The 23,283-nt window shown below is 42.2% G+C and overlaps 1 protein-coding gene across 2 annotated transcripts in view; it reads right to left on the bottom strand.

Annotated features, from left to right (window-relative positions):
- GABRA5 (gamma-aminobutyric acid type A receptor subunit alpha5) overlaps nt 1-22,624 on the bottom strand; it is an 81,457-nt gene extending 58,833 nt beyond the window's left edge. The window contains exons 1-6 of one of the 2 annotated variants that reach the window (XM_015064108.3): nt 22,259-22,624; nt 20,624-20,682; nt 20,083-20,239; nt 6,727-6,848; nt 4,316-4,383; nt 3,985-4,205 (exon numbers count right to left, since the gene is read on the bottom strand). In XM_015064108.3, the coding sequence (XP_014919594.1) occupies nt 3,985-4,205; nt 4,316-4,383; nt 6,727-6,848; nt 20,083-20,168 (497 nt within the window). In that variant the 5' untranslated portion in view covers nt 20,169-20,239; nt 20,624-20,682; nt 22,259-22,624. Of the gene's footprint in view, nt 1-3,984; nt 4,206-4,315; nt 4,384-6,726; nt 6,849-20,082; nt 20,240-20,623; nt 20,683-21,961; nt 22,026-22,258 lie in introns of those variants that run through there. The other variant, XM_027067868.2, reaches the window with a different exon arrangement.
- Between the last annotated feature and the right edge of the window lie 659 nt (nt 22,625-23,283).

The raw sequence follows: 23,283 nt of genomic DNA, 5'->3' as shown, positions 1-23,283 counted from the left end.
CTGAAGCAGGCTCCAGGCTCTGAGCTGTCAGCACAGAGCCAGATGCAGGGCTCAAATCCATGAACCTTGAGAGATCATGACCTGAACCAACATCAGACACTGGTGCCCTGGTGTGTGGGTGTGTTTTTTTTTTTTTAAGTGAAGACATGTGTTTGCCATTTTTAAATGCATTTAGGGTAGTGTTTTAAAACACATGTAATAAAGATCTTTATAAAAGTTGTAAACAATATGACTTTCTCAAAATAAAAATAGCACAGGTAAATACATATTGTGTAAAGGTGACCATGCAGAGTGGCATGCAGTACATGACTCTGTCCAGTGCTTTCACTACATCAGTGCATTATATGACCCCCAATAGCACAATACTCAGCACAGTAAAATGTCTCTTATTACAGGCAAATGCAAGGTGATCTTGGGTGGAATGACAGCCAGATTTTCAGAGACAGGCAGAAGTCTGTGGTACTAGCAGAGTCTGCCTTGTAGTAAGTTCTTTCTTGCTTATGGTTTCCTACACAAGAAACTAAGAGAGACTTGCTCTTCTGCCAGAGCCCAAAGACTAGGAAAATATGCCCTAAAGTGGGCCTCACTGTGCATCTCCCAAGAGTTTGAACTATTAGAAGATGTGGGAGAGGGGACATCTGTGTGGCTCAGTTGGTTGAGTGTCCGACTTTGGCTCAGGTCACAATCTCACGGTTCATAGGTTCAAGCCCTGCCTCTGGCTCTATGCTGACAGCTCAAAGCCTGGATCCTGCTTCAGTGTCTGTCTTCATTTCTCTCTCTCCCCCTCCCCTGCTCATGCTCTCTCTCTCTCTCTCTCTCTCTCTCTCTCTCTCAAATATAAATAAACATTAAAAAATTTTTAAAAATAAGATGTGGGGGACAGGGAGATGAGAGTAGGTCACTGTCTTCCAATTTATGTGCTCATAAAAGAACATGGATCACCAGATTTGGCATGCTCCCTGAGAGACATGGTAGTCCTATATCACATGGGCTTGCTGGGTAATGGAATTGAGACATGTTGCAAGTGAGGACAACCACAAGTTCTACCCAGGAAATAGAACAATTAGCAAGGCTGGCCAGAAGGACAAGTCATTCAGTCCCTAGATAGACTAATGTCAAGCTCTGGGCTCTGCACCTCTTCTCTCTTCAGCCTTGCAAGGGAAGGCCCAGGAAAACTGCTGCACTGAGGTTCCCTTTGAGGATTCCTGGCCACTTGTCTAATGTCTGAAGTACAACTCTAGGGATGATTCTATAAAATGTATCACTCTGTTTGCCAAAAGACTGTCCTCAAACAAATTGTTTAGTACTCTATTAAGTCTCCTCTCCTTGAGGGTCCAACAGGAAATATTTGTTTGTACTCTATGGAATTATCCTGAGCAGCTGATGATTTTTACCTTTACATCCTATAAACAGATGACCCATTGGTGGTAGAAAGTTCTTTAGAACCAAAATTGACAATGACTTCCAGGCAAGCACCTAAGGTTTTTGGCACACATTTGGGGAGTGTGTATCTCAGAATACTACTTTACTATTCAAATGATATCTGGACCATGGAGAAGATTTTATACAAAAACCATAATCTGCATGGAGTTATTTTTAGAGGTTGGTAACAGTACTTTATTAGATATTTGTCTCAGTGCATCACAGGAACCCTAATTTGTTCTACACTTTCATATTTCATCTTTTTCATTAGGTCTCAAGTTTGAATAAAAATGTAAAAAAAAATATAGTTTTAGCTGGAAAATGTACTAAATTTTTTATATTCCTTCCAATGTTTGGTATCATAAGTAACATAATAATAGAAATCTTTGCCCATAAAGCTTAGTCTATATTTCTAATTATTTCCTTAAGATTGACATTACATGGGAATTCCTGGATCTAAGTATATCATTGGTTTTGCAAGGCTTGACAGGGGTGACCCAAGTGCTAACCAGAAAAGCTGTAACAACAAAGGGGTGGGGGCGCTGAGACACCACTGGCCTTTTGATTAGTCACATCACACTGTCTTTGCCAAATCAATAGGTAAAATGCCATCAAATTATAGCTATAGTTCTTTCACATTAAAATTCATAACACTTTCAACTGGAACTATTTCCACATTCCAAATGTATATGACTGGAAGAGAAAACTCATTATCAACTTTGAAAATCATTAGCAGACTTCCTCTACATAAACAATGAAAAATTCTACTGCTGACAAGTTGCTCTGGTTCTCACTGTCCTCCTTCTGGGGATTACATTTGACAAGAGTAAGAAAAAGGCTATTATATGTTTAGTAATGTTGCAACCCTCCAATTTTCAAATGTGGTGGATTAAACAAGGAAATTGCTAAGACTGAATTCAAATTCCTGCTGCCTTTCTCACTAGCTATGTGACCTTGGGCTGATTATCAAACCTTTCTGAGCCTTGTTCCCTTTTTTGGTTAATGGAAATGGTGTCACCTAGTGGCCATGCTGTTTGAGGACTGAAGGATCTGTGAATTTGCCAGGTACACAGACAGTAAGAGGCCCTTCTGCTACCTCTCCCCCCTCTAAACAAGGAGCCTACCTCACCACCCTGTTTGAACAATCATAGTCTTGGATCCAAATATAGTCTTTTAGTGATACAAACCAGATGTGAACTACGGACAAGGTGAGGACTAGGGATATTTTTATTCTATGAACAGAGTGAAGGTGCACAGCAGGCTCACATGGTGCCCCCACATTAATGGCATCTAATCATTCATCCCAACCGGCATCTTCCAAGATCTGGGACTCTTCACACCTACCCTCTGCTCACAAGGCTAAACAAAGTACCCTTGGATTCACTGCACAGACTTCCTTTTACAAGAATGATGACCAAGGACTAATTTTCACCACTTGAGATATTTTGTAGCTTTTCAACATACTTCTCTGCATGGAAAAGGCACTGTCCTGGGGCACTGATGTTCACAATGCATGCTTCATCCATGGGCATAACATGTTCAAGATCAATGTAGGGAAAAGGAAAGAGTGAGAAATGGAACAAAATGCTATGGTATGTATTACAAGCTCACCAAAATCCTTATTGGACTGTTATATAAAAAAAATTGCTGTCAAATAGGTTTGGGACACAATGTATCAAACATTCCTCAGGACATATGTTAGGACATGCAGCCTCAGAAGATGACAGCATCAATGTTATTTCCACTATGATGACTTCTTTTAAATATGAAGTTTATTGTGAAGAATTCTAAGTAAGGAATTTCAATAATTCTCATATAAATACATGCTGTTTTTAAAATTTTATTTAGCTTTAGTGCTTTTTAATTCTTTTGACTTAAAATAATCTTTTCTTGAAAAATACTTAGGCCCACCATGGAAACTGAAAAGCTGTGAAAGAGACTTTCTTGCCAGTCAATTTATTGATTTACTCAGATGCAATGAATAATTCAGAACAACAAAAAAATGACTACTGATCATTTTAAATTAGGAATACTAAAATTTAACCTCAGCATTGGAATGTTATCAGAGCATATGAGAAACGGGCTTTTACAATTTACAAGAGTGCACAACTGCAATAAGAAAGGACCCCCATAGAGGGTTTTAAATAAAAATTTTATAAAATACAATCTCCCTAGCTTACATTATTCTGGGTCACTCTCTCAAAGATGTTTTCGATCTTGAACCAAATAAACAAGTGGACCGATAGCAAACACATGGACCTATAGCAGTTCAAGGAAATAAGCTATATGGACATCAGTATGGGCAGGTCAAAAAGTAAAAATCACCCAAAGCACGCATATGCGCGCACACACAGCAATTTTTGAACTCAATAGGCTGCGGGACCCTTGGGGTGAGACTGGTGGCTACATTTGCCCTGCAATGCGCCCCTGGCCAGACACGCTGCCAACCCCCCCCCCCCCCCCGCCCCACCCACCACTCAACCTCAAGCGCTGCACCAGGGTCTGGGCTAAGCCATCGCCACAATGCTGTGAGCGCCCTCTCCCCACGCTGTGCCGGCTCACCGCATGGTGTAGAGCAGCGTGCCATCGTCCTCCAGCCTCAGCAGCTTGTTGGGCGTGGTCATATTGTGGGCGATGGACTTCTTCCCGTTGTGAAAGAATGTGTCTGGGGTCCAGATTTTGCTGGCGAGAAGATTGTTGAGAGGGAGGCGCTGCATGGGCCCTTTAAACCGAAGCCTTTCATCTTTCCAGCTTTGTCGGAAAAACACATCTATGGTATATTCCTAATGCAAAGGAAGGCAACCAGGTGATGCCTTAGTAGAGAAGGCCCTTAGGGGAGTTGGTTCAGTGCCTATTTAGAATGATCTGGGCGGGGCCATGCCCTGAGACCTACCATTTCCGTGTCGGATACTGGGCCAAAGCTGGTAACGTAGATGTCCGTCCGCACCTGAGTGATTCGCTCTGAAACACAGACACAGGTTCCTGCCTAGGCACCGAGCTCACATGGAACCACCCGTCATAGCGTATTTATGTCCTTAGTCCAGTAACCAATTTCATTCTTGGCAATCAGAGGGCTTTTATAATGTGTTTTTTAAATTTGGAACACTAGACTAACACCAAATGAAATCAAACTGCTCCAAATTATAGCAGGAACTAACATATCCATCATGTAAGGAAAGGGTCTTAGCTCTCATTACACTTCTTGCCCCTTTGGGGGCAGTCGTGAACAGAGCAGAGAGGGATCCTGGTTGTTTGGCCTTGATTGGTCTTTAGTTTCCTCCTCCGTAAACCTGGAACAGTAATTCCAACCTCACAGTGCCTAACCTCACTCTCCTACAAACAGCTGCTTTCCAAAGGGTTAGGCAATTGTGATGAGGGGATAAGATTTAAAAGAATCTCTAATCAAAACTGCAGTACTAGGTGTTCTCTGAGGAAAGGATGTGTGACTTGGGACAAGACCACTTGAAAAGGAAGACCCACTTCCTTATATGTCACCTTATATGTTATTTTGAATTGTTAGAAATTTCTATCATGAGAGACTATTATAACAATTAAAATTATTAAAATATACATGGCAATAAAAGTAACTAATAATATTGAGGGGAAATTTGTATGTGTGTTCCTTGGGCATCACCTTGCAACACCCTGTGGTCATGAATGAGGACAATAGACTATACTACAATCCACCATTAATAACCCCAAACCACTGGATGGTATCACCACTGACTCAGAGCTTCAGGGGGCAGGGCTTTTTCTCCCTGCATCTCATTGTGTGGTAACCATATATGTTACCACATACATGTGGTATGTTACCACATACCAAATACATGGTGTGTATTTATATGTGTGCAGGTGTACTTCTTAACTTAAGGTATGGTGCTTTCAGCACCTGTCTTCCCACTGAGATGCCTGTCCCAGCAGGCAGCCCCTTTGGCTCTATGTGGTGTCCTCAGGATCCTGCTCCACAGGAGTGTGACACATCCTGGGTGAATGAGAGAATATTGTATAGCAACAACTCATTGATTCTCTACGTGTTTTGATCCTTGTGGATGTGTTCAAAGGGACAGAGGCTGCTGGACACAGGAGACCCAGGGACATAACTCAGAGGGTGGAGTAAGGGGGTGTCAAGGAGGCTTTGTGGACTTTTCTTTGCCAAAAAGGTAGAGAATGGCAACTCATGCTTTAAGTGAATCTCCCTTCTAGAAATGTAATAATGAAGGGGCACCTGGGTGGCTCAGTCGGTTAAGCGTCTGACTTTGGCTGAGGTCATGATCTAGCAATTTGTGAGTTTGAGCCCCACATTGGGCTCTGTTCAGATGGTTCAGAGCCTGGAACTTGCTTTGTATTCTGTGTCTCCCTCTCTCTCTGCCCCTCCCCTGCTCGCACTCTATCTCTTCCTCAAAAATAAATAAACAAAAATGTAATAATGGAAAAGAACTACTTTTTCCTCTAAGAATGTAGTTGTTAGAGGGTCTCAAACTTACTTAATGGAGTAAGTTCAAATGCACTACATCTAAATGGACTCGAGTCAATGGCATTGTAAATGCCTGGAAACTGCACACAATTCTCAGCACAAAATTAAGCTGTGCTAAATTGAACCCAAAAAGTGCATTTTGCTATCCACTTATTTTTATCAATTTCCATGGGGTTAAAGTAAATACAATGATTAGTGAAAAGATTAAACATAATATATAAGATGGAAAGAACAATTGCATTAAACAGTGTATTTGTGAAAAAGACTTGCATCAGTACAAAAGGAGGAACTTGATTATAAATTATTTCTTAAGGTAGTGTTGGCTTTAGTAACACCTAAGAACTGGTTCCTCCTTAAATGAAGCAGAATGGATGTTGGGGGGTGGGGCGCCTGGGTGGCTCAGTCAGTTAAGCAGCTGACTTGGGCTCAGGTCATGATCTCTGGGTCTGTGAGTTCAAGCCCCGCGTTGGGCTCTGTGCTGACAACTCAGAGCCTGGAGCCTGTTTCAGATTCTGTGTCTCCTTCTCTCTGACCCTCCCCTGTTCATGCTCTGTCTCTCCCTGTCTCAAAAATAAACAAAACGTTAAAAAAAAAAAGAATGGATGTTAGGATTATCTAAGGAAAAGGGAGTTTGCATGGAGACCACATCCCCCAGCTTCTTGTACCTAGGTAATGAATATAAAGGATGTAAGAACCTTGGCAACAACTATCAGTTTAAACTCTGGCAAAAAGCTCCTTAATGAATTGGTTGAATCACAGCAGATGTGAGCTTGAGATTGAGTGTAAGCTTTTTCTGGGGTCTAGCGGGCTGCAGCTGAGAACCCACTCACCTCCAAGGCCAGGCCGCAGTCTATTGTCATAGCCATCCAAGAGCCCATCCAAGATTCTGGTAAATATTGTGATGTTGTCATTGGTCTCATCTTTTACTGAACTGGTTGGCATTTGTGAAAAGCTTTTTAACAGAGAAACAAGAGTTAAAACTTGCATTAAGAATTTAAAAATTCTTCTCAAAATACAGAAAACAAAAACATAATATGGTAACTTGTCTTGGAGGGAAGGCACCTGAAAACAGTCTCTTCTACTAATCCAGGATATTGTTTTTCATAAATAAGCCTTAATTCTTGAATTTCCAGAGAGTGTGCTGGCTCTGGGCTGTTCGTCCTGACATCATGCTCAAAAATCCATCCTTCCCTGATTCCGAGGCACAGTGTAGCCATTTTTAAAACAATAGCCACTATCTATAGACTAGCAGAACCTAATCCACTCTTAGGGGATTTCAGAAGTTTGGTTTAAATACTGAAAAACTGAGTCTTCATATTAGTGAATCACCTGTGATGAGCAGTGGGGTGTGGAGAGGACATTCAAAATCTATGCAATCTGAAAGATAAGATTGTTGGGCCCAAATTTCACTGCATCGCTAATTGGGAGCATTTGTGCTATGAGGAATATGCAGAATATGGTGACAAACAATCATATGGTGATAGAAACAAAAGTTTATGAAATCTCTCTGGGCTTCCCTACTCATCAGCACTACCTGTTGCTGGCACATTCAGGTCCAGACAAAACAATGCACATGACCCAGGAGCCATGAGGTGTAAAGACCAGTCTGAAAGCCCTTATTAGGGTTTACCCAGAATTGCCTCAGATAAGGGACTCGAGAAGCACAGTATTCTGAATGACCCAGTATGTCAGACTTATAGTAAAACCCCAAGAAAAGCAGGCTGAACCTTCAAAGAAAAACCCAAGAACAATTCTGGTTTTCCCAATTCAGTGAAGTTATCCAGGCCCCAAAAGTTTATGTAGATGGGGCAAATGGAAATGAGAAACTGCCCTCTGCAGATGTGGGTAAACTGAAGAAGTTACTTGGGAGGGAAAGAAAGTCACCGGTCTAGAAGATGGTAATACACCTCAGAAACATGGATCGCACCACAGGATTCTACAGCTGCTTTCAAATCTTGCAAAAAGCGAGATGTTTGGAATTTTCAAGAACTCAACATACACATTTGGTGTGGATACAAGGAGAACTTATGCAGCTGAAAGCCAGCTGTGGGCCCCAGGAAGTTAGCATCCTTGGCGCTTGGGAGAAGAACAGGAGACCCCTGGAACTTCTCTGAAGTGCCTGCTGTGGTACCCCAGCTCTCCATGTGACTATTTCTTTTCCATAAATTGTCTGAAATGAGAGTGAGACTGACCATCAGCAGTTGGCTGCTGAGAGTAGAATTGATGTGTGCTTGCCCCACCCAGTTCTTGAAACTTGGGTCATTTTTATCGATTGCATCTAAACAAATCAATTCTTTACTGCTCTGAAGCTGTTCTGTTTTGAATGAGAGAGTATAAAGTTCTTTTGATCTAATTTTCACATCATCATTAACTGCATATAATTGAATCTCTAACAAGCTAAAATTCAGTCCTGTTCGTATGCAGCCCACAGATACAATATTTTACTCTGGGACTTAGTGTTTGAAAATATTAAATTCCCTTTTCTCTGACATCTGCTGTAGTTTCACACTTTAGAATGATGAAGAACTCAGTCTCACAGACCTAATACCTGGACAAAAGGCCTTAATACTGCCTTCCAGATTTGTGAGAGAAAGAAACAGTGATATTTTGCATTTGCCCAGTTGTGTAAACTGCTCAAACGACATCTGGCCTCACTGTCCACCTCGTACAATGTTCATAACTTTTATCAGTAAGTTTGGTCATTCAATTCTAAGCTATGTCTAAATGTCCAGTTTGGGGGCAGGGCCAGTCTTCACTGGATCTCTAACTTAGAATAGAGGGGAGAGCATACACACTAGCATAAAAAGTATATTACTTCCATGTGCAATCTACAAAAGACAAACTTGTACAAACATAGTAGAACGGTGGTTACCAGGGGCTGAGTGGGGGAAATGGGATGTTGTTCAAAGGGTATACACTTTCAACTAGAAGATGATTACATTCTGGAGATCTAATGTACAGCATAGTGATTATGGTCAACAATACTGTATTATAAGCTTCAAATTTTCTAAAAGATTAGATCTTAAATGTTCTCACCACAAAAAAGAAATGATAATTATGTGACATGATGGAGGTATAAGCTAAGGCTACATACTGTAATATATAAATGTAATTAAATCAACACATTATACTATCAATTATATTTCAAAAATTTTGATCAAAAAATAACATCACTATCAGAAAAAAAGAAAAGAAAAATCATACCAATGTTTCAAATATATTTTTCTATGTTATTTATTACCTGTTGTGAAATGTCCTCAAATTACATTTGATCCGAACAGCCTGAAGAGTATTAGGAGACAAATATTTAACTACATCACTGACCATTTGAGATATTCCCAACACTGTCCACTTGTGGGGGTCATCTCCATGACCACTGCTTTCCTTGGCCCTCTGATGCACTGCTTCACCACAGTTTCAAAGAAACACAATCCCATTTGGCTCTGAATCCTACTTCACAAATACCCAAATCATTGCCAATATCAATCCAGTAGGATGCGAAGCTTAAGAATCCCAAATCTCACCTTCTACTTATTAGCCAGAATTTTTTTTAAAGGTGGGGGGGAGGGCTATTTATACCCCTTCACACATCATTACAGTTTTATTGGAAAAGTTTCAATATGTGCCCTATTCTGACATAAGTGCTTCTTGTACTTATCTGTGGGCCTATTCATGATAGAGCTATGGCTGGGGTTTGCTGTGGCTTCTCTGCATTTACTGAGGATAGGACCCAGGAGGTAAGAAACGAGTTCTAAAAGAATCTCTGAAAATGCTTTTCAGAGCAGGAGTCGAGGTTTTCTCTCAGGACCAACTGGTAGCCCTTCTCAGGTCAAAGGTCATCCTAAAAATGACTAATTTGCAGCATGTGGTTATGAAATGCACCATTTCCACAATCATGGAGACAAAGGCCCTTTTTGTATCACAGAAAGCAAATGATATGCCTACACACAGGAGAATCTCACAAATGTCTGGCAAACTTACCTGTTCCTCTCTCAAGGTGCATAATCTTCCAGGGCTGCTTCTAAGGTACTTTAGCTTTAACTTTAGTTTGCTTTGTTCCATTTTGATTAGTTGAAGCCACTTGAAACCAAAATAATACAAAAACACTGGGCTATGCCTTCAATGAGCAATAATGCAAAGTTACATCTATGAAGTCTCTGGGTAGAAACACAAGACTCCCTCATCTCTTTGAACACTCACTCCACTTAGGTTCAGAAGGCAGGCTTGAGCTTGCCGACATTCCATTTCAGAACTGTATTGAGTATAACCAAAGAACTCTGCTGATCCTTAGGTCAACTGTAAATACACAATTGCTTCAAAGATAAGCTCAGCTCTCTGGGGGAATGGATTTTTGTGAGCTGAAACAAAATCCATTATTACTGACAATAACCTTGGACATAATAGAAATACTTGAAAATTTTGGCAGCTGACGCTTCAGTATTAGGATTAATTAGATTCTCTTAAAATATGAATTGTTTCCTTATATTTAGTGCATATTGTCTATAAAAACATGTCACATTTAGTCCATGTTAATAGTTCCAACACTGCCAAATTACTGATGTTCCAGAAAGGGAGTCCTAAAGGAAACGCAGAACCAACCATACTTGTTAAAACACCCTGATTTCCTTGCTCAAATATTCGTTCTTACAAAAGATGCTAGGACATGATCTCTAAACTTAAACACTTTTCCAATTATTTTAGCCTGAAAAATAAGGAAATTAGGTCACTAAACCCCATATTCTAGCCTGAGAAAGGAAGGTGGTGATTGTTAAATGGGCAGGGACATGGGTGGGCACAGTAGGACAGCAGAGTGAAGCTCAGAGGTGTGGAAGGTCTTCTCAAAAAGCTACACAATGGTACCCCATCAGATAAGTTCTGGACTGTTCAGACACTTAGGAGGTGAAGTGGAGAATGAGAAATTAAAATAAATTTCGTCCACTAGTGGGTTTAACACACTGTTTAAGAAAAATAAACATGAATGTCTTCAGAAAGGGTAAACTCTTGCTATTGTGCAAATTTTCCACTTTTCCCAGTTGTCTTACATCTGACTTCTTCAAGGCATTTGATTTTGGACTCATGCATTAGCTTCATTCTGATTTCTAGGCCCTAGAGATTTGGCTTTAATTGCTCCCTGAGAAACAGCTACAGGTATTATTATTATTATTTTTTAAGATTCCCAAGTGATCCTCATGTGCAGCCATAGTGGAGAGCAACTGCTCTAAGACTATCTAGATTGGAAATGGAAAGGATGGTTTGTAAGCCAAGTGCCACAGTGACTATAAATGACCTCAGAGAGCTTCTCTCCTCCATTACATCTTCAAGAGGCTGTATGATGAGCTCAGTGCTTATTCCAACAGTTCAGGCCAACAGATGTATTTGGGATGTCAATCATGTATGTTCCTGGTGTTGTGGTAAGTACCGAGGATGTGAAGATGACAAAGATGGTATCCCCAACCTGTCAGACAGAGCTGTGTTCTAAGAGAATCAGTCATGTTCGCAGAGGATTTCAATAGCACATCGTAGATGTAGGGATCTATGTGATACATAGGACATTCTAGGAAAACAAAGGAAAGAGAAGGAGCTATGTACAGTGCTAGAGGAGGAGAAGAGAACTGACCTGAGACTTTAAACATGAAGATCTAGTCTCAAGCTAAAGAAGGAGATGTTGAAGGGGTTGTGAGCAGTGGCCTCAGGGTAGGAAATGATGATGTTTGCAGAGGGTAGTAAAGAACCTTGGTGAGTAAAGTAATGCATGTCAGTGGAGAGCAGCACATATCAAACCATAAAGGACTTCACATGCCATGTTGCACTCCTAGGTTCAGTCCTGAAGGTAGTGGGAGCTTCAAAGCAGTTAGACAGGGGTCACTTACTTTACCTGTGGCTCTTGGGCACTTTGCAGATGATGGACTTGGCAGGGGCAAGGCTAGAAGCATGGAGGCCAGTTACCCAGGCAATTGCAATGGTGATAGAGATGCGGTTGCTGGAGCCACCAGCAAGGTTTCTTAGGGAAGACGTGGGGAGGAGTCTGAGCACAGCAGGATAGGGAATCCCAAACAAGTTACCCCCCAAATCAGACAGTTACCACACAGAGTTAACCCTGTAGTAGAATCCATGCATTGCTCTGAAAAGTGAGTTGCATTATTAATTTAATCTCAGAGTAATTTTGTTCTTGAGGAACTGTGAAGGATTTTACTCCAATATAACTTTATCTCAGTATTATAATTTCTAATGATAATAATAACAACAATATGTTGCAGATTCCATCTTTAAAGGTATTTCATTTTCCAAATAATGCCTGATGAGGTCTTATTTTGGCATTTAAAAGGGTACAAGTTCAAGAGTTATGTCACCCTTTCTGGGGTTTAGAAAAGTCTGTTGAGTAATGTACCACAAATGGTGCTATTGAAGGCTAGGAGTGATGCATTTCTTTGTGATATTATCTCTGCTTATATTGACAGCCATTTCTGATTTATATAAAATGGGATCCATAATGGCAATGAACTTACTTTGGGAATGGAACTAAGTTGCTTTTAAGTGGCAGCTTCCCTGTCTTCTTAAATTGCATTTCTTTCTGCATTCTTTCCACAGCATTTAATTACTTCTAAGAAATATATCTTCAGTTTATTTGCTTGTCACTTTAATCTCATTAAATAAGTACCTCTAAGTGGCACCGTTGTGTGATGTTTCTCTGAGACATCTAAATTTCCACTGCACACCACTTTAACCATTTGAAAACTATATAAAAGAAAATAACAAACAAGGTGAACACTAGCTAGACAATGAAAGTCAATCTTAAGTTTCCAAATAAGAGTTGTCCCCTCTTGTGGTGGAAACATGGACTTGAAATGTGTCTCATGTGGACGAAGTCATGGCCATGAAACATTATGTCAGAACTCTTAGATTGTTTTCACTGCCATGAGCCTCACATCAAAGGTGCCCCCAGCCCTGCCTATCAGCTCCCTAAATAGTGCTCAAGCCTACCCCTGCTGGCACCCTTCATGTAGTCTCTTTACTCTTGTCCATTTCACTGCAGCCCAGCTCAGAATCATACCGCCTACAAGGTAAAAAGTCGGTCTCCCATCTCATAGGCCACACCCCCTTCATCTAAACCTACCCACTTCCCTAGACTCTCCCCAACCACACAGGATGCCCCCTGTGTGTGATTATGCTGCACATGAACCATCCTGGTGTTTATTACACACGGTTTTCCCTCCATCCCTAATAATTCCTATCATCAATTACATTTGTTGTAACATATCAGGTCTTTAACATGTCTTTCATTCACCTTATATTCCCTTCTAGTTAGCATTCCATTCTTTGCCCCTCTTCTACTCAAAACTCACTGAAGAGTTGTCTATACTAGAAATCTCTGCTGCCTTTCCTTCCTTCTCTTGGACCCACTCCAGTCTGGCTTTCACTGCCTACATCCCAAAGAAGCCTTTCTTCTGGATGCTACTGCACAATGCCCAATCCAACAATCAGCTCTCAGTCCTTATTTGACCACATCTCCCTTCTTACAACACTTCCTCCTCTTGGCCTCAGGATGCTGCCCTCTTTGTTCTTCCTATATTTACTGACCTCCTCCTCTCACTTGCCCCCACCCCCTTGCCTTCCTAAACTTACACAGGGCACAGTCCAGGGACCTTTTTTTGGTTTATATTCAATCCCTAAATGATCTCAACCAATCTAATGGCTTTAAATATCTCCCATATATGAAAAACTTAAAGTTAATGTCTCTAGCCCCAATCTTTTTTGAACTCTGGACCTCTGTATCCAATGGCTGTCTGGCCACTTGGATATCTAACAGGGCTTAACATGTCCATAACTGCACTGAAGATTTTCACTAGAACCTTTTTAACTACTGTCTTCTCCAGCTCAGCAACAGGCAATTGAATCTGTCATGTTTTCAGATCAAATACCAGTGGGGGGAGGGGGGGTCATCCTTGACTCCTTTCTTTCATGCCCATGTCAATCTACTAACAAACCCCACTGGCCAAAAATCATCCCTCCCCTGGTCACTGCATTCACCTCCTAACTGCCCTGACTGCTCCTTCCTTTACTAACCACCCCTGCCCCAGATTCTGTTCTATCCTCCACTCAGCAGCCAGAGCAAGTTTTAAAGTTTAAGTCACATTACTGTCACACCTCAATTGGATCATACTTCACTCCTATTTAAAACTAATCCCAGACCTTCTTTGACTTACAAAATAAGAGCCAGCTGCTCTTCCTAGCATGGCCTACAAATTCTTCCACCATATGACCCTTTCCCCCACTGCCCCACTGCCCCTCTGATTATGCCTCTTACCAGTCTTTCCTTTCAATATCCTGGCCTCCTTGCTGTGCCTACCATCCAAGCATGCTGATACACTCGCTCCTCCTCTCACTTGTTCAGCCTTCTCCATGAACCGCACTGCTCACATCCTCACATCCCTCAGATGTTTGTTCAAGCATCTACCTTCAGTACACTCACTGTCTCCTACTCTAAATAATTCTTAATAGCAATTGTGACCCAACTGACATGTAAAAACCAGAATGCACCCTCCTTGAAGGCATGCTCTACTCTGCCCACCACAGGAACTCAGCACCTAGAACAGTGCCTGGAACATAGTGAGGACTCAATACACATTGATGCTACTAGCAGCAGGGCAATGTTCTCCACGATGCTCACATTGTAATCTCAGTTTGTGACTATGGATGTACTACATTATATGGCAAGAAGACTTTGCAGACGTGATTAAAGTTATTGACTTTGCTATGCTTAGGCCCTGGCCCAGCACCAAGCTTACCCTGTAGGTCTAGCAAACTTTGGGTGTCTCCTGGTCACAACATCCAGAAAGATAGCTAGCCTATACTTAGCAACTCCTCCCTACCTGGCCTTGTTTCAGCATTTAGCATACATTCAGCAACATATCCTTCACATCAGCCCTGTGACGTAGGATCCATTATTAACTCCACTTTGAGATTAGGAAACTGAGTTGCAGGCAGGTTTAGAAATTCCTCTGTAGCCACACAGTGAGCATGCAGCAACAGAGATCAGAGCAGCCTGACTGCTCTCTGTCAAAGTGATACCTAGTGCTATCTCTATAAACTTAACAGGGGTCCTAGAATAGGATCTAGTTTGATTATAGAGTGATGGCCCAATTTTTTTGTTTTGTTAAAATTGAAAATGATCTGGTCTTGGATTTCATTTATTTTTAGGTTTGCTTTTTGGTTTTGAAATAACTTGTTAAATAAATACAAATGAAATAGAGTTTTCAGTGAACTGCTAAAGCCTGTTTCCTAGCATATCTTACTTTTACTATCATATCCCTTCTCTATAATATTTTATTTCATAGGACATATTTTGTGTTTGATTTTATTTGAGCTGTGGCAGACACACTATCTTTAGAACAGTGTTATTTGAGTTCTAGATTAGGACATTCTTTTGTTCCCAATCTATAGATTTCCACCCTCATCCTTTCCCTTTTGATTGCACCTTAAATATTAGATATTCTGGAGAAGGTCCTGCAATGGAGAGCACTGGTCCAGGCCCTGAGGCCTGATATAGATCCTGATTCTGAAAATGAGACACATTTCCCTATGCTCTCCAGCCTGAACTCTTTTCACTTACAAAAGGAGTTTTTTTCATAGTAGAAAATTAAATAGTACATTTTCTGGAAATGCTTTCTAGAAATGAAGGAAATATAAACCCATACAAACAATGGTAATTATTGTTGCTACCAACAGAGTTCTATCATAAGATTTCTTTTTACTTTTGATTCTAATATTTTGTTCTCAAATTTCACACAAATTAAAATATGCATGTTATGCAATCGCACCTTTGTAAAAATCCAAAAGCCCATATTCTCCTTCTCCCCTTGAACCAAGCCAGTGACTCATCTTGGAGCTGATCGCCAGACCGGGTCGGCTAGGTTGGTGCTGGCCGACTGTCCTCCTAAGCTTTGCTAAGCTCACTGCCTGTTGGCATGAGGAACATGCTAAAAGTTTCCTCTATAGAGCATGTAATTGGAAGTATTTTCTTTTGGTACCTTAAAAAATGTTGGGCATTACTCTGTAGCAAGGTCTTAATCACCTTAAGACCTTAATCACCTTAATCACCAAATTTTTGCTATATGCAAGATCTACCTTTCTGATCTCTGGCCTTCTCTGCACCCTGCACTTAAGATGTCCCATCACCTGCCAGTGTCCTAACTGCTTAGGTGGTGCTTCTGTGTGCTTTTTGATAATTATTACAGTGACCATTTGTCCTGGACCTCATGAACCTGCAGCCACAGTACAGGAAGAACTTGCCATCTGGGGATTCAAAAGAGAGAACTTGCCATTTAAAAAGACATTGTGAGTAGCTGAATGAATCAGAGATTGCACTTTCTGCTCAAGCTAAAAGAAAAGAACCATCCTTGAGAATGTGTATGAAAAAGCTCTCTTCATGAAACCAAAGGTACAGGTTAGCACATGCATGTAGTCAGATAAAGAATAACTTTATCTATTCATTTTCATAAGTTACTTCTACAAGAGTCTGCTTTTAATTGCTAATTATAAAACACTGTTTACCAAAGTACATTGGAATGGTAGCTCCCATGTAATAAAATTCTAATGCACTTTTTCTTTTCCAATAGATAAACCTCTAAAATATATTTAATACAAATAAATGAATGGAAACATATTTTACTATTATTAAGTTGATAATACTCAATTTTATCTTATAATTATCATTTGTCAATTGATTCCGATAAAGTGATTTTTCAAATGATGATAAATTAATTCCAGTTTAAATTTAATATTATGCATTTTGATATTACATTGATTCAAATATTGTTTCTGTGTTAGTTTTTCTATACCCTGTACTTCTGATTACTGGTCTTATTAAAATAATTATAATGATTCAGTCTCCAAATGTGACATAGCATAAGGCTGACAGTTAAATAAGGCCTCTGTCCCATTATATGTTTGACTCATGCTCTGTTATGTAACTTAAAACTAATAAAAGAATTATAAAGGCTATTGAAAATGAGCTGCTGGTGACTCTAATCAAATCGAGAGAAGCAAAAGAAACAATACTCATATACTTTAAAATCAATTTCACATTAATTGTCATATAATTACCAAATATATTTTACTTATCAGATTTATAAATTTTCTGATTGCCAAATCCACATACTTGTCACAAACACTGAGTATAACCTTGTATATGCACAAAAGCTCACACTTGCCTCTTTCCTTTGGCTCACTGACCAGTCTTGTGTAACCCTCTTTACCCTCCACCAGTTGTCTGGTTTCTTTTATGTATTTGCAGGAGTCAGTATTTCTCTTGTCCTAAAATGTTCAAGTTAGGACCTTGCATGCTTCTTCTTTCATCTCTATTTGGAACCCAATCACACAAACTCTTTAGGGAGGAAAGACAGAACTTACCACTACTCTTTTTCCCCCCTAATCTCAAAACAAAAAACACTCTCTACCCCACTGCATGGAATAGCTTTCAGAATTACATTCCCTTCCTTTATAGATTTGTTTGACTCAGACCTACTAGCAAGCTCTGTTTGGCCAAGGACCACTAGGGTTAAATCACTGAGGAGTGCTAAGTAACAAATCCTAGCAGTTACTGCCTGGGTTAACCCCGCTCCCCGACTTTCCCTTCTCTAACTATAAGACTGGGCTAATGATGCTTAGCTTGTAAGGTTCCTCCTAGGATTTACCTAAAACAGATAACATAGCAATAGGTGCTCCATATTGTGATAGCTATTGTGTTGTCAAGATTTTAAGTCAAATGAGTGTTAAGAAACTTTTTTTTTTGCAATTAACAAAATCATTCTTAAGTACATTTAAAGTAATAAGCAAGTGAGAGGAGCCTCGTATAATAAAGGAAATCAATAGAAACTTGTGCTCCCAGATGTTAAAATGTCTTTTGTGGCTGGTTGTTGAAAGCCACACCTTGCTAGCCAGATTTTTGAAATCCCCATTCCCATTTTGCTAGACACCCTACTTCACTAAATGCAACTAAACCCACAGGATCACAAGTTAGAAGCAGTCTGGAAACCTGACGCAAAATTCCACTTACAGGAATATCTTCTAATAGAAATAGTTTCAAATACTTAAAATAGTTATACGCAAGTATGTTCACTATAGGACAATTTATAACAGCGTTATCGGAAAGAATATAAACATCCCAAATTAGGAAAATACTAGATGATGAAGCATTCATGCACTGTAATAATACTCATCCTTTTTAAAATAATAAATATTAAAGAGTCTGTAATAACAAAACGACATGAAAAAAAAAAAAAGCACAGTACAAAACTGAAGGTGCGGTATGATCCCAACTATATAAAAATATCCATAGAAATAAGGGGAAGAAGACACCAAAATACAAAGGATGATAATTTCTGTGTGGGGGAATTAAGGATTTTTTTAATTGATATTCTGTGTCTCATGTATTTTTTGCAGTTAGCAGGCATTGTTTTAGGATGGACTATTGAGCATATGCCTTAAAAATTCAAAACTCCTCCAGCAGCTAATTCTCTAGGGAAGTTGAAGGGTCTTATACCACTTGTTCAATGTTAGCTTCCAGAAACTAACAATTATCTCTCTATTTTGAAGTTAACTTCAGAAAACCACCAAATTAAGTAAGAAATAAAGTATAGCTGTGTCTAATGGTTAGCCTCCATATGCACATTACTTCATATTTCAGGCTTGCATCCACCAGGAAGTGTAGAAACTTCATGAGTATGCAAAGCACGATAATACATTCAACCAAAATCTTAAAAAGAAAACATGTTTCCAATCCTAGCATATTCCTTACCTCTTAAATATTGCTAAATATATGCAGTATGTCAGTAAACATACTACCTAATGTATTAACTTGGAAATGTAAGCACTGTGTTATGATTTTACTTACGCAGCTTTCAGGGGAACACCTGGAACAACATACTTTATAGGACTTAACAGATGGAAGTGACTTTGGAAAGGAAAATTTTCATTGAACAGATAAGGAAACTGAAGGCAGGGCAGGCAAGGTGTCCACTCAAGAGGACCAGCAAAGCAAGAATAACAATGAATGCTCTGTTCCAAGGGAATACTCTGAATGGCTGAAAGGGCTGCAACATAGGCATGTCCCGTGCTGAGGGACAGGCATGCCCCTCACTGACCTGGGTACCGGTCCCCATGTGGGGATGGTCACAAACCTCACTCCTCGGTAGAGACATGGAAATGTCAGAAGAGAAGAAAATGTCCAGAGGACAGAGAATGTCATGTACCTTAAGAGGGTCTTCCTTAATGGCCAGAGAGGTGTGGCCCAGAGGGGTCTCTGGGTAGCAGAGCCACTGTGTGCTTAAGATCCTTCTCTGATTTACATCAGTGCGGAATACACTGTGGAATTTTTGGAGCTGATTTTTACAGAACAAGTGCTTGGCAACTTTTGTCATTAAATTTAATTTATTAATTATGGTCCATCAACTTCAAGTTACAATCCTTTTGATTAGCTGGAACGGTTTTGGGGAGGAGAAAAGTGTGGAGGAATATCAGCACCTATACAAACATTTACCTGGAATGTTTGTTATCGCTAGTTTGATGGAAAAAAAATCATAGAATGCGTACCCTGATACTAAGGCTGAAATGAAAGAGCTTAAAGGAATCGATAATGCCCTATGCCCAGGTGTGTCTTGCAGACCTTCAGACACGCGTAGTTTCTAGTGTCTCCACTTGCATTCAGGTGGCTACAGTTCAAGGCCTTTGGATCAGGCGAGAACCGCTGCCAAGTCCTGTCAATTCCACATAGCATGGGCTTGCCTTTAAAGGCAATCCCTTTGCATAATGGAACCAAGGAGGGCAATCAAAACATTGAACATTGTCTTGTCCAACAAGCAGTAACTCCTTTATGCCTGCGAGCTTATGAAACTTGTTTTAACCTAAGTAGAAGAAAACACAGCTGATTCTGAAACCACCTCTGCCTCCATTTCTGAAAACATAATCTGCCTCTTTTCTCTGACTCACTTCAGAGACCCCAAACGTGGCACAGCCTTGCTCAAAATGACAGTGTGGTATAGGACAAGGACTCTATTTATTTACAATAAACTGAAGGGCAGGGGACTGCAAAGACGGCAAGTGAGGTTTGTTGATGTACTACTCAGCAAAGTGTCTTAAAGGCACTTGTGCACTGAAAACCATAAAATAAAAGATAGATGGTAACTCACCCAAAGTGACTGGCTAAGTTCATGGAAATACAAAAGAGAAGGAGGTTTTTGATCATGATAAAGCTAGAAAACATTCCATTGTCCATTCCCAATGAGAATAATAGTCGAAGCAGATGAATTTGGAATAACGGTTCCTTTCTTCAACTTGATCTTGAAGCTGAAAGGTACACAACAGGGAAAAGCATATAATGTGAATTTTTTTGTGTCCATTCCTGAAATCATATCCTACTGCTAGTATGCACAATTTACAAAGAAAGGAACCTGGCTGTCCTTCCCCAGCACGGCTCCACAGCAGGCTGTTACCTATGTCCACTGGGCAGTAAGTTGGGACATGGAAAGGAGTTACAATATGTCTTAATTTCTTTCTACTTTTACTCAGAGTGCAGACTCATTCTCCTAATTTATTTTTCCACGTTTTACTTTGTTTTACTTTTCAGCTTATTATCAAATGACCGATTAGTCCTATTATTGGAACAAATATCTGAAGTTATCTGATCAACTTATTTTGCATTTGTCAAATCCACAAGTGGAATCATTTTACCTTTCTGAATATTTGCCACGCGTTCAAAGCCAGCAAGCTACTCCTTGTTCTGCAATGTGCTGAGAGAAAGTATGTGGAAAGAGGGGAAAAAAGGCACATTTAAGAAACAAAGCTTCTATAGGATCACGATAATATAAGAACTGCTTTCAAAAGAGGGTGGCCACATTCTCAGCATTCTGTCCCCATAACTAAATAAGTTAATAATCCTTCCATTTGGGGAAGTCTCTCAGCTCTGTGCCGGGCCCTAATTAATGCATTTGAAGTCCAGGCAGGCACAGTCCCTGGGCTCTGCAACTAACCTTAGCGAAAGAACATATTTCTCAATATGCGCATAACGCAAATAGGTGCACATGATAGAGGAACACCGCGTGTTCACAAGGAACATTTTCCCAAGGAGACCCCAGGCAAACTCCAGAACTGGGAAACATACAACAGGTACTTCCACCTCAGAAGCGAAGGCCCTCGTGTCAAGAAGGGCAGGGTGCCATGCGGTGGTCTCCTGGGCGCGTGTCCTAAGCCTTGTCGCCAGACCCGGGCCGGAGTCGGGGCGGCGAGCACTCCGCGCTGCATGCGGGAAGCCCCGGCGGCGCCTCCTACTGCCCTCAGCCCTGATCCAGGACCCCCAAAAAGAGGCTCCTCTCCCACGGTCCCCTGACCGCGGCGGGATCTTGCGGGCGCAGGTGGGCTCAGGGGCAGCATTGCGGAGCCGCAGCCTGGCCACCCTGGCGCCGGCGGCCGGGCAGGGTCGGCCTCCCGCCCTGTCCGCAGCAGCGCGCCCCGCGCCTCAGTCTCGCCGACCCTTCCCGGCTCTTTGCTGGCCCTCGTACTCTCCCCTGCTCCAGCCTCAGGTCTGAGCCTCCTCAGCGAGAAACGCGTGCTGCAGCGGCGGCTCTGAGACCCCCGGCCTCAAGAAGCCGGCGCGACCCACGCGCTACACCCCCGCGGAGTCCGCGCCCACCCCGCCAGCAGCTCCGGGACACCACGCGCCTCAGAGCCCCGAGGCTGGCGGGGCCCTCCAGGTGGGCAATTTCGCCCCTCCGGCTCCAGGGACGGCGGCGGGTGTCCCCACCCCCCAAGTCCTACCCGCGGGCCCGCGGTAGCTGCGCCCTGGTGCCCCGTCCGGCAGAGCTGCACAGCTCAGGCCGCCCCTGCCCTCCCGCTCAGCCTTGCCCCCGCAGTCGCCGGGGGAAAGTTTGCGCTCCAGGCTGCCCCAGGCGCCCCGCCTGCTCTCCACCTCCCATCTCCAGCCTTGCAGTTCGAGGCTCCGGAGCCCGGAGGAGAGGGATGCGTGCCCGGCCGGGGCCGCCCTTCCTCTCACCCTCGACCGCATCTTCTTACCCCACTGCCGGGGAGGCAAGCCGTCGGCGAGGGTGCCGCCGCCGCCGCCTCCGCCGCCTCCTCCTCCTCCTCCGCCTCCTCCTCCTCTCCCCCGGCTGGCAGGCGCGGAAGGCCGGTGCGGCGTCACCGCCCCATGCTGCCAGCGCGAACTTGCCCAGTTCTCCTGGGCCGAGCGGATCAGCCGCCCCGCGCTCCCGCCGCCGCCCTGCGGCCCCGCTCTGCGCCGCGCCCGAGGCCGCGCGCTGCCCCGTTGCAGATCCCCCCGCGCCCCCAGTGCACTCTCGCGCTCGCTCTCACCTCTCCTGAGCGCCACATGTCGTCTCTGGGATTGAAGAACGTTCCTCTGCAGAGGCGCTCCGGTAGAGGCCGCCAGACTCTCACCAAATGCGCCCTCGGGCCGGCTCAACAGAGGGGGAAGGGTTCAGCGCCAGAGGCTTGGCCTGGTTTGGGATAGGCCATACTTCTGAAGTTTCTTGATGGCTTTCAGGAACATACTGGGTGCCTTGTGTAATAACCACTGGTTTTCCGTTTTTACAGAAGAACTGGGAAGGGAGTGTCAGCAAGGCTGTAGCCAGGGCCAGTGCTGGGAGTTATTCTTTTTAAGTCCAACGCTGAGCATCTCCCCAACCTGGTGTCCTTACTCAGTCTTCAACACAATCCTCCATGTCCTCATCTCCTATTCTCTTTAGAAATAAACCCGTTTATGAGGCTTTTTAAAAAATAATTTTATCTGCAATTCATTGCTACAGGAGGGAAAGCCAGAGCAAAACTGGATTAAATTAGAATTAAACCCTTACCTACTTGCAGTATACATTTGGCTTTTGTTTGTTTGTTTGTTTTTTCCTGAAGTGTTATTTCTTGACAAGAAGCCGCTTGTCAATGACAAGGGGCTGTGGGTCTGAAGACCTGAGAATAGACCTGGGGTTGAGTGGAGGAAGCTCGCCAAGGAGCGCTCCTAGGACCCAGACATGGGTGCACTGCACCCATGCACACAAGGGCTTCAACACTGGGGTTTGTAGGAGTATGTCTGTCTCTGTCTCAGTGGGGCAGAGCAAAGAGGTGGCACTAATGACAACTGGAAGGAAATAAGGTCCCCTTCAAGCGACAAAACAAGATGGATGCAAAAGCAAGCACCTTCCTTAAATTTAAGATTGCAGCATCTTGTTTACCCAGGAGGTGGATGCCTCTTGACTATGAAAGCCTCCAGGAGAAAATGTTCAAGATTTAAAGTTAAACCGCCAAGAACACGATGAGATTTATACTATTATCCTGTATCTTTTGTGACACTGCATTGTTTATAGTCACTTAACAGAATAATTGTG

The sequence above is a fragment of the Acinonyx jubatus genome, chromosome B3, assembly GCF_027475565.1.
Source record: "Acinonyx jubatus isolate Ajub_Pintada_27869175 chromosome B3, VMU_Ajub_asm_v1.0, whole genome shotgun sequence".
NCBI lineage: Eukaryota > Metazoa > Chordata > Mammalia > Carnivora > Felidae > Acinonyx > Acinonyx jubatus.
This window is presented reverse-complemented; position numbering and strand designations above follow the sequence as displayed.